At 35.4% G+C, this 12,322-nt stretch overlaps 1 protein-coding gene across 6 annotated transcripts in view; it reads right to left on the reverse strand.

Moving 5' to 3' along the window:
- The window catches only part of LOC138943585 (nucleolysin TIAR), a 408,695-nt gene that overhangs the window by 44,678 nt on the left and 351,695 nt on the right, over positions 1 to 12,322 (reverse strand). For all 6 annotated transcript variants that reach the window (XR_011448501.1, XR_011448502.1, XR_011448504.1 and 3 more), the window contains 2 exons: positions 11,287 to 11,362; positions 6,289 to 6,391 (listed from right to left, as the gene is read on the reverse strand). Coding sequence is in view for 2 of the 6 variants with exons in the window: in XM_070314544.1 (XP_070170645.1) it covers positions 6,289 to 6,391; positions 11,287 to 11,362 (179 nt within the window). In the remaining 4 variants the exon portion in view is untranslated. The remainder of the gene's footprint in view (positions 1 to 6,288; positions 6,392 to 11,286; positions 11,363 to 12,322) is intronic.

The following is a 12,322-nucleotide window of genomic DNA, read 5'->3' on the forward strand; positions in this document are numbered from 1 at the left end:
CATTTAAACGAGAATGCATTTCCGTCTTTCTCTTATATACGCAAACGAAAATTTTATGCGCTGACACACTGGGGGACATTTGTAAAATCTGATCGTGTTGAAGTGAAATTGAGGATGCTTGGATTATTAGAGAATTCCATTTTGTTTCATATCTTTATTTGTATTCTTCATTACGTAGCATATATTTGAATGTTAGTGAAGCGTTTACAATGCATAAGTACAAATGAGATTATAAATTATTGTGTCATAGAAATTATAATGGCATTATATATATATATATATTTCGAATTAACACATATTATATTGGAAATTGCATTTGTAATATCGAGTTTATTTTACGTAGCGCGCGCGTGTGTGTGTGTTCATAATACTATTTTCTATTAATTCAGATATTTATTTTATTCGATAACAACATTCTTTTTCCCCGTATACATTTAATGAACGTAAACAAAATTGTTTTTTTATGCTTTGAATTATATTCAGATATACATTATATGACTGGCGAAAAATTAATCGGCACGTTTTTTTATTTTATTTCTCTTATTAATTATATTATATTGCAATGTATAAAGTGATCTCTAATGTACTATTGAAATGTACAAGCCGTGCATTTATTTTACGGATTATGCACGGTGCGTGTATTTTGTGTTATTTAATAATGGGGACAGGTAGTAATCATAGAAAATGGCTACGCACATTAATATACATTTCGTGTTTGGCTCTTATTTACTGAGACTTTGGTAATAAAATATACTGTGGTGTACGCGCGCGCGATATAATTAGATTTTATGAAATATGAGAATTTTGCATTGATGCACGAAATCCTAATGTATTTCTTCTATATATGTCTCACTTTGTAATTATCCGTATCTTTTTTAGGATATGTCGCAACGCGTATCTTTATAAAATAAATATTTCTGCAGCATAGTAAATATGTTTGAGAGAATAATTGAAGTGAGAAAAATAAGAGAGAGACATGAATTTTTTTCTTTTTTTTTTTTTTAAACATTTTTTGACAACGAAAATAAATGACAATTTTCTGTTGTTGGAGCGCGAAAATTTTACGCGGAAATAAATTTATGAAAATATAAAATTCATTCGATTTGTATACGAATATCACATTTATCGTGATATATCATGTCGCTAAAATAATATATGTACGTCATCGTTTCGTTTGGTGCCTTTGCAAGGTTTGACTACGTACGGTCCGACGTCGGCGGCGATACAAACTTTCGACATTAACCCGCGCCCAAGTTTGTCCTTTCACACGCCAGCAATCATATTTTTGCCTGACCGCAAAATTATCTAATTGCCATGGCTATAAAATATTGGCCTAGTTGCCGGATAACTTTGGGACTCAGTCAAATTAAATGCTGGCTCGATCCAACTGTTCTCTAACTTACTTTTAATTTTTTCGTTTTCATCTATGATATTATAATCAAGAATTGATATTAGACCCACACTAGATTCTTGCTACTGTACTTTGTTTCTCGTTTACAAGGTAAATATCATAGAAACTCGAGCAGTCCTCTTCCTAACGTATCGTGTCCATATTCGCGCGTACGATGCAAAATGAATCGTGCCGATTTCGTTTGTTTATTCGCGCGATAGCTGCCTTGTCGATGTTTGTCGAAGTATATATTATATAATCCAAGCTTTAATACACAGTCGCTGTCATCTCGTTTCGTCCTTTCGCGTATGCAGATCAGCTTTGGTACAGTGGTTATGGTGCATCGCGTTTTGGGTTTGCGGATGAGAGTTGGCACAACCAACTGAGATGTTGTTGGAAAGATATCGAAGTGAAGTGTAGAAAAGTACGATGCCATATAAACTTCACCGTGTAATTCAACCGAGTAAAACGCTAGCCGATAAACTTGAACTCGGGACTTCTGTTTTCTTTGAATGCGTTTCGCCGTGGGTGCATTGTAGTGCAATAGGCTTCATGCCTCCCGATATTTTCCGCGGCGTTGTTTTTCTTTTATCCCTCGCTCAAACTTATTTGCCCTTCTAAGCTTTTGATATCATATTTTATCGCAGATGGGCAAGTTCATGCATTGTTCGCTTCATATTCCGGTATGTATTACGGTAAATTGTATCCATGGTAAATTGTATACGCGTCGCTTGATATTCGTCATAAAATATGATGCACGAAAAAGAGGCTTGTTTAATTAAATGTGGTTTTGTCGCGTTATAATCTTTACATTAATGGTTTTTTTACCCTCGCGGTATATAAAGAACGCGTAGTTTGCAATACATCGTACAATAAAGAAGAAATATTTTTGTAGTTTAAAAAGAGATATATACAAAATTTTTGTGAGATGTTTAAATAAAAATATTGATAATATATATACTGATTATAGTAATTTATTAGTCAGAAATTAAAAAGTTATTTATTTCTTTTAGATAAAATCAAAAAGTGTTAATGTAACGTATGACATTGTGTGTGTATTTCTTGTTTTAAAAGTATTATTCACATTACTTCATAATTATTTAGAAAAATATTCATAAAATACTTTTCATGCCATCAGAGTATGATTTTACTTCGGAATAATAAGGGATACAACATGTTCTTTACTCAGTTGTAGTTTTTTTTATTTGAAGAAATGATTCGTTATAATTTTGAGGAATGTCTTCGAGATATTTTTCTACGTCATAATGTTATGTCGTGCTTATGGATATATGCGTCTTCTTTGCAAGAATCTTTTTTCCAGAAAATATGAAGTTCTTTTATCTAAGATTTTTAGGTTGTAGGTGCATACTATTGGCGCAAAGGTCCTTTTGCGAAAAATTTCACGCAAAGTACATTAATAACCCTCAAAAAATCGCGTTCTTTAATGTAGTAACTTGTCAAGAGTAATATATTGTAATCAAATTTATATTATATTTTTATCAACTTGCATCGAGAAAATATATTGCAAGTTATCGCTACATTGCATCAAAAAGTTTCATATTAAATAAAAGATTGCTCGGAGTTTAAATATATAAGTTGATACATATGCTCAAGAATGTTGACTAATTATTAAAAATATGTAATTGAGAGTATATATATATACACATACATTAAACAAATTAAATAACATTTTCTTTGTACTCTCTTTTTGTACTCTTTAAAGCATCACAGATTTATCTATCAATTATTTCGTTTTAAGATTTAAAAATGTTTTTTTTTTATATACAGAATTGGATATGTATTGTAACCGGTTATGCCACTTTGCATGTTGTTAACTTTTGTGAAGCAGTTGCAAAAAGTTACTATTCGATGCTACGGCGCAGGTAGGCGATATTATACAAAATGATGACTTTGAAGTGTGTAAATCGATGTCGCGAATATACTTCAGTACATGTACTCAGTTGAGCACGATTGGCTATCGATATGATGCAAGAATTTGCCTGAAGCGTGCCAAGTTATTCACTCGAAGCTTGAGACTTTTGTTAGAACTCGTAAGTTCGCCAATAAGATTTTATATATTTTCACGTGGGTAAACGTACTTGATATAATATTTCTTTACTTGATATACGTAAACTACTCATTAAAAAAATTATAAGTTTTGATTAAAACTAATTAAAAAGTAATTAAAATGAAAAGAGTTTTAAACGCGTTATAGGGAGTAGAAAGTTTTAAATAGATAATTATTTTAATATTTTTAAAGAAGTATATGCATCGAAAGATTTTTAAATATTTTATATTCGTAAAGCCTAGATTGATAGAAATATTAACGTAATTAGATAATATTCAAGTTTTTTTAGATTATTAAAATCGTAGATGGTGATTGCTGGAAAAAATGAAGCTGAGGTCAAGAGAGGATCAAATCAGATATTTTTGATACAGAATATTTACTTACGTTTATGCAATTATCTTACAAATATATGGAAATGTTTAAGCGATTTACGAGCACGTTTTTTATGTGTATGTATAATTTTATTGCTTTAATTGAAAGTAGATTTATTCGCGTAATAAGATAATCGAGAGATATTCTTTCGTCTTCTATACTAATTTAATTAAAAGAGGTATAGATATTAACCTAATTAGAAATTTTCTTTTATCACGAATTTCTAAATCTCAATATTGCGCAAGAGCTTGAAGGTCGAAATAAAAATAAATTTTTAAATTACGTGCTGGTTATAGAAAACGAGGCGCTAAAATGCACATTAAAATGCAGAGCAAACTGAGCGAAATGCAGGATTTTATTGCGAAAGCTCAGATATAGATTTGGTAACAAAGTTAGAGAAGAGAGTAAAAGTTATAAATTAAAATTACTTCTCCACACGTGGTCGCGTTTTTAATCGCAGCAACATACAATATATTTATTATACATTCCGAAAGAGTCACAAGCGTTGAATGTTTACGGCGGGGAAGAAGACGAAGAAGATGGATTTTTTCGAGATCGTTATTTTCGCTTATGAGAAATTTAGGGTACGTTCGTCGAGGAATATTAACCGCGTAAAGGTGGCTAGCAAGAAAGTACTTTCTGCGAATTTGGCCTATGCAAATACGGGTGAACAATCCGGGTAGGTCGAGTTTGCAAGCCCTCGTCTAGTGAAAAAGTTTGGACGCCTCGTGACGAATACTAATTAAAGACTTGCGGAATGAAATTAGTTAGCCGAGGGGTCGGGGATGACTTTCGAGGATGGACGATGGAGTCCTCGACTCCGTGCGACGAAGAGCCGCTTATGATAATATAATAATACTTACTTGGGGTCTCGGAGTGTGCTACCTCCAAGCTCATTATGCGTTTAGTTCATAACTTCAATTGGATTCTTACTATCCCTACTAAGAGGGCCAAGGCTTTCATCTTGCCGTTGTCTCAAACCATCCTAATTATACAAGTAATTACTATCGCGAAAGGGAACGTTTCAACTCATTCATTGGCCACAATGATGCTGCGTAAGCAAAGACAGTCCATCTCTTTTTGCAATTCAAATATTTTGTCGGAGATATTTGATTAAAATTATTATAATTATTTATTAATAAACTCAATTTATTATTATATGCTTAATAAAATATATAATATTATAATTTTTTTTTTTTTTTTAGAGAGTTTAAATATATTCTTATTACTATATCTCAGAATATTTCATAAATTATATATATTCATCGATAGTGTTCCAATTCTCTTTTGTTAAAGTCGTATTTGGTCATCTAAATTTGGTACGTTTCAAAGTAGGATTTACGACTTAATGCTAAGAAACGCATTTTCGAAAAGAGAGAGAAGAAAATATTTGTCGATCCCCATCGCGCTACGGGAAATTTTCACAGGGTCCATACTGTCGCTTGCCGGACTTTGAAATCAATCTCAGTACTCTGGAAACATGATAGTCCGACGCGAGTAGAAGTTCTTCCTTCCTCCGCCTTCGGTCCATTGAAAAAAAGCTTTTGAGTCCATCTCAAGGTATCGATTAACAAACACTCGAACATCTAGCGTTGCCTTTGTAAAGCCCGCTTTGCAGAGTAACCGCTCGTGGTAAAGCCGTTTCGAGCTTTCCTGAATGGCACAGTGAAAGCTTTCTGTTCGAACGAACGAACGAACGAACGACTCACCGAGTGTTGCACAAGAGGCGGACCTTTCGAACTCCACAGAATAACGCGACCGTGCGCATCCATTTGTGCGCGGTAGAATTTCGCCGACCTAATCGAATTCCAGTTGCGTCGGCGAAATTTCCGCATTCGCGACCGACGAACGCGATATTTAATTTAGCAGCGCCGGTTTGATATTCATGACGGGGCATACCGTCGACGTAAATATAACGCTTTGACGGAGTACTTGGAAATATGTATCGGTCCTTTGATTTTATTTTCTAAAATTGCATCGTTACGTTATTCTATCTTCCCGCTAGGCTTGTCAAAATTAATACTTCCAGCTTTTGCCATCGAAAACTTGTACTTAACGTACTTTCTTTTTCTTTTTTTTTTTTTGAGAAGACCGTTGGAAATTCTCACAAAGTCGTAGAGTCGTTTTCGCGATTTCTACATTTTGCTCATTGATAATATCTATTCGTAATAATTATAGATCTCGCTGTATCGTATTTTTCATCCTCTAACTACTATAAAATTACAGAAAATTGGGCGATAAAATAAGAAACCTACCGTGAAACCTACTCGTTTTAGATGAAAGATTGCCTAACGTGTGCCATACACATTGATTTGCGCTTGCGTTCGTTTGTAACGACAATTGAATACTTTCACCTGTTCTGTATCAAGGAAACCATTTATCACGATAGTAATCATGCATTATGCTACACTCTTGTATGCAACGAAACGCTCGGTCACGGGAATACGAAGGTACTTACCTTCGGATTTAGGTGCGGGAGGTTTGCGAGTGGCCCAATTTGTCCGAATACTTCTGCCACCAAGCCATTGGCCGTTCATGTTACCGATGGCGCTTTCTGCTTCCTGAAAAAGACAATAACAAGGAAAATCAACATTTTCTACGACAAATTATAAAGGCAAAATTTATACATTAAAAGTAAAAAAAAAAGGGCCATTTCGTTAATTACTAAACATAAGAAAGTTGCATAAATTTTAATACTAATTTCATTAAATTTTGCGTTTATTTTTTTCAATCTTATATTCTTCCATTTTTTAGTTTAATGTTGCTTTTTAGTTTTATAACGGAATATTTTTTTTTCATGGCTTTACCTAACACCTACCCTTGAATTTTATACAATTTTATTCGGTTTTTATGTTATTGTATCATTCATTAATCCAATTTTTACAATCAAAGAAGCTGTTGCAAAGAGCATTTAGATGGATAGATGGAAGATATTTTTCTATATGTATACCGCGTATATTTTATTTTATAATACCGTTTTATCGAATGTATGCATATAAATGCATATAAACGCAGTTGCAGTTAACTTTTATGAAATTCTTACATTGCTTTATATACGCTAAAATATACAAAAAGAATCTGTAATATATTGTAGAACGGAACAAAGTAGATAATTGATGAAATGCATAAAATTCGCATCATATAAATTAATGTAAATTCTAAAATAATAAGTAATAATTGAGAAAATTATGTAAGAAGTTGACGCGTGTATTTACGTATTACGGAATGCTTCTAAGGAATTTTATTGAAAGTTGAATGAAAATACGCGATGTTCCGTGCAGTTCCTCCGCGAAAGCTCCTTTATTGTCTCTCGCAACGTCTATAACAACAATTACGAGGTGTCGTAAGAACTACGACGGCATTCACGCGAGATGCAGGAGGATAGGGCCGCATTGACACGCAAAACCGCGGATAAAACCAACAGGTATATTGACGTCAATATTATCCGCGACTTATTGTTGATTCAACCGCGGTATCCCGTTAGCGTGGCCCTCGATCCAGGTCAACTTAATATACGTTTCGAAATTTATTCGATCGACTGCACTCTTGATTCCCCGGATTTGGATTTTACCTCCGAAGCGCAACCGCTCCGGGCGATCCGGGACATTTTCCATCGCGACGTTAGATTCTCTTCTGGGCGAAGGGATGGGATCGCCTTTGGCGAGAAGAGAACGTTGCCATAGATATATACAGATTTTCGCGCAGCGCGAATTATATATTTCTGTAAACGTTCTAACAAAACAAATCCTATTGCGATATTTTTATCGAAATTTGTGTAACGCAATAAAAAAAAAAAAAAAAACACGCGTTGAATCACTATTCGAACTGATAGTTAGAACGCGCGGCGCTCATGTAAAGGAAATATATACGATATGACAGATGTCATCGGTTGCATCGTTCGCGGCGACATCGTGACGATGGTATGCGGACGGCACGGAGAGGATGGAGACCTAAAAATTTTGCTCGACGCGAGAAACTCCCCGAAAAAGTTTACCGTTCGAAAAGCTCTCCGTGTGTACGTACATAGTGAGAGACGGAGGAGGGATACATATCTCTTCCTCCCTCTAGTCTTCTCCCCTGCGCCTTTCCAGCTTCCACGGCAGCCATCTCTCTCTAGCTTGTTGCCGCTCTCAACTCTACCTAACCGTTTGCGCCATTTGGGGTGTCCTCGTCTTCGCCTTTGCCTCATTTCCAGCCGTTACTTTCTTCCACGGCTACACTTGAGCCAGTGGTTCTCTGCGCTTTTCTCTTTCGTTCTCTCTTTCTCCCTTTTTGGCACCGTCCTTATTTCCCGCGGCCATTCGCGCGTTTTCCCCCGCTGGATAAAATATTTCCGATTCAAATTTCCATTCTACAATAGATATGTGATGCGGCGCATTCGCGCGGTTAGCCTAGATAGAGCTAGGCGACCGAATGCCCCGTTCTAAGCCGATTCTAAACTTCGGTCGATATCCCTGACGTCTCTCCGACCCGCAACCCCTGAAAACCACCGCCGCTTGCCCCCTTCCATCCGGCGTGACCAGGGCGTTTACGTGATACCAGAAGTACTACCACCGACTAGCCGCTACCGTCTCTACCCTTGTGCGCTTTCCGCTTTCGAACTGTCCAAGCACCCGTCAAATCGAATTTCTTTCGCGGCCGGCGATGCTATAGACAGACGGGAGCGCGGCGCACTGACACCCAGCTGTTTTACACGCATTATTAAGTCATACACTGATACATGCATTACGCGCCGTCGGATTACGTGGCCTTAACGAAACTTCTTTCCTTATCAAACAAGTCCGATGTAGCAAGTCCACAATTGCAATCGACTTTAATCTTACATCTTTTTATACTATTACTGTTAAACTGAATTTTATCATTTCTGAAATTTCAGTATATATCATTGGCTAAAAATAGCATCATTATTAAATTGCGATATATATAAATTAGACTAGTTAATATTTTTAAATGCAAAGCTACGTAAGATAAATATTTTATATATATATATATCTTGCTTTGTAGCAACTATATATGAAGTATTTTTTAAATTTGTATAATAAATTTTGAAACCATTGCGAGATATAAATTGTACGATTAATTGATTTGATATTGATATTCGAAAGAATAAATAGATTAAAGCTACAAGCAGTATTTCTTTGCACGTTACTACAAGCAATAACATTCAAAATTATTTATTTAGTTTACGAGTACAATCTAGGTAACTTTTCACATTTTAGAATTTTTCATAAAAGCTATATAACTCCATGACCAAATAAAAATATGACGTTGTTTTAAAAATTCTATTTTTAAAACAACGATTTGCCATGTATCACATTTCTTTTGCGTCGGAAAATAAAAACTATTTATTTACACGATTGTACGCATATACAACCATGTAAATGGTTGGTTTAATGGAATGTTTCGTTCAACGTGGTCGTTATGCATCCGATATTTTGACTGCAAGCGTAAATAAAATAACACACATGAAGATGCTAATCAATGCGTTGTAATGACGCTCTAATTGCTTTTGTTTATTTATCCAAGAATACATAAATCCATACGTACGATAGTGGGTTTTTGTGTGCTTAAGATCGTGAGTCATAATATCGTGCGATTTATCGATCAAATGGTAAAGTAATAAAAGTTGACAGTAACTAGAGCGACCTGAAAATTTACACAGTGTAAGTATATTGACCATTACACAAACTAGTAACAGGGGCAAAACTGTCTCTCTCATACTCTTTCTTGAACTATATAATAGATCCGCCTACGCATTTGAGTAGACATCGACGTTGTATCATGTATGCGTTTTTGACATAATATTTCACTTAAGCATATATTTCTCTTGAAAATTACAAATCTCAATTTACTGTTATCTTAGCGGAAGACGAAAATACGAATCATTAAAATCGATTCGCAAAATAAAGAAAATAAATATTTTTCTTTAACAAAATCGAGAAAATAACGTATCTATTTGTGAAACGATATTGAGAAAACTGTTGCCAATAGTAACGCATTATTACGCTTGGATAAACACATCGTATACAGATACACGAAACATACAGGAATCTGACCGGGGGACCCGGGACATTATAAAGTTCGGTATTTATTAAATGCAGCATTTGAAACTCAAGACCGTCCCCGAAGAAAAACGAGAATCCTGAGAATTCGTATTTCCTCGTGCATCTTAAAACAGCCAGAATGTTGGATGCTGGGCGATCAGAGCTCACGATTTAGGTACGTGTATCCGGCGGTCGAAGGATATAGTGGCGATGGGTGGGTCTGGTCGGTGAATGCGAAGGGAGTGGGGGATGGGGATGACGATAGTGGCGGGAAGGGAAGAGGGCGAAATTTTCACGTGTTCCTCGAGGTTAACGGAGACACTCGGGAAATTTATACTTCGGCAATAGTAATACCGCGGGTGCGAGGCAGGTGCCGGCGGTGGTCCAGATCGATAGGGCATTAAAACAGAGGGGAAACGAGAGAGGGTCTACCTTCGGGGCAGGCGTCTCGACGAATAACCCCACCATAAACGGAGGAAAGCCTTCTTTTACTCAGCCGTACATCTAACTTCGCTGTGATTTACGTCGCGGATTTTGGCGGGTCATAATAAAACTCCGGCCACTCTCAATTTAGCTTTGAAAAATGATGTTGTAAACCGTGACGGTCAAGACCCTCCCACTTATTTGATCAGCGCAAACCGGGAGGATAGCATCGCACAAGTTTGACGTACCGCGGAAGTGACGGGTGTGATTTCGTAGTCGCGGTCGCAGTCGTTAAAAAATATTCGCCTTCTTTCCGACTTTCGAAATAGTCGGAGTTAAATGTGATAATTAAAATGCTGTTCGAATTATCTACCTGACCGTTATATGCCACCGTAAGTCTGATTTACATAAAATGTCCGTCGAGAACTCTCTTATCTTTTCTTCTCACAAGTACCCGAATAATTTGTCATTTTATTTTTGACCGTAATCTTTTAGATATGGAGTTACGGATGTTGTTTCTTTAATCAATGCACTTTGCATGCTGCGACTTTCTCTAAAATGAACTTTTCAGAATTTCTTGAAAACAACCATATTCTGGTAAAACGAAATATCGCAAGAGAATATAATGTATCAAGTTTTCTTGTAAGATCTATAAGATGTCCAAGTTAATCCAGAATAATTTAATAATTCAGTATATTTTTGATAATTAAGGTTTATATATATATATATATATATATATATATATATATATATATCTCAATTGATATATATTATACATACACACATGCTTGGATAATGAACTCATCCTATTAAACTTTTTCAATAGAGAAATAAATAGTTTTAATGAATAATTGTGTGTGCATAATTAAATATAATTTGGTCTTGCAAAATATAAATACCGTAGCTAAGGCTCATGTGAAACAATCTGTTTATTATCTCAGCTACGGTAATTCCGCTACAAAAAGATATCATTAGATTAGTGTGCTTACCGCTTTTTTGACGAACGAAACGAACCCATATCCCTTGGATTTTAAAGTTTGGGGATCTCTGACGACTCTGCAATCTCTGTAACATAAATATTATATCTCGTAAGATAAAATAAAATATAAATATAGGTAATGTCTGTTTATGAGAACATGATTCAATTACAATATAATCGTATGATAGATAAATTTATCTATTTTGTTCTTGCTATATTAAAAATTATCCAATTAAGAATCCTCTTACATTTCAATCTTTATTTGATATTTTAGCGTTATTTTTATGTAATTTAAATTGTTATGTATATATGTATCTAATGATACGTATATAAAGATATGTATATATATATATATATATATGATGTATCTAATCATCTTTTTTTCCTCTCTTTTTGTTAGGAAATAATGAACATTAAAATAATGCACGCTTAACGAATGTAACGATATTTAGTAATTTCTAGACCGAGAATATTCACTCCTGTCTATGCTGTCATTATTGCAATATTACGGGGCTCGTAGCAAAAGACCTCAATTTATTTCAAGCGCAGTTGAATTTCGAAACGCTCATATTCCCTGGAAAAGTACGAGCGACATTGTCGGGCGAATTGGGACCGGATTGCCGGACCACCCCCGACGAATTCTTTCTCATAATTAAGATTCCAGTAGCGCCCGGCGGACAAAATTAGGAATACTGGAACGCGCGACATGCTTTTCCTTCCCCTCCATCCCCTGGAAGCTGCAATTGTTTCGGCGAAAGCTTTAAGGCGAGGAAATATATCGATAGAACGGCACAGCGTGCGCCGCGAATAAAATTCCGCGCCACACGATTTTCACCACGCTTCTGTTATCCCGGCGGCTATCTTGAATCTTTTTTTTGATCCCGAGTGAAAATTTTTAAAAGACTACAGTCACGCGTTATCTATGATACTATCAACTACACGCGTGATTGATGTAGACCACTATTGACGTAGGCGGAACTTTGATATATGACACTTTGGAATTAATTGTCCGTAGAAAAAATTGTCAGCGTAAAGATGACAATACT

The sequence above is a fragment of the Polyergus mexicanus genome, unplaced genomic scaffold (assembly GCF_030449975.1).
Source record: "Polyergus mexicanus isolate NDT 795.1 unplaced genomic scaffold, iyPolMexi1.0 SCAF_27, whole genome shotgun sequence".
NCBI lineage: Eukaryota > Metazoa > Arthropoda > Insecta > Hymenoptera > Formicidae > Polyergus > Polyergus mexicanus.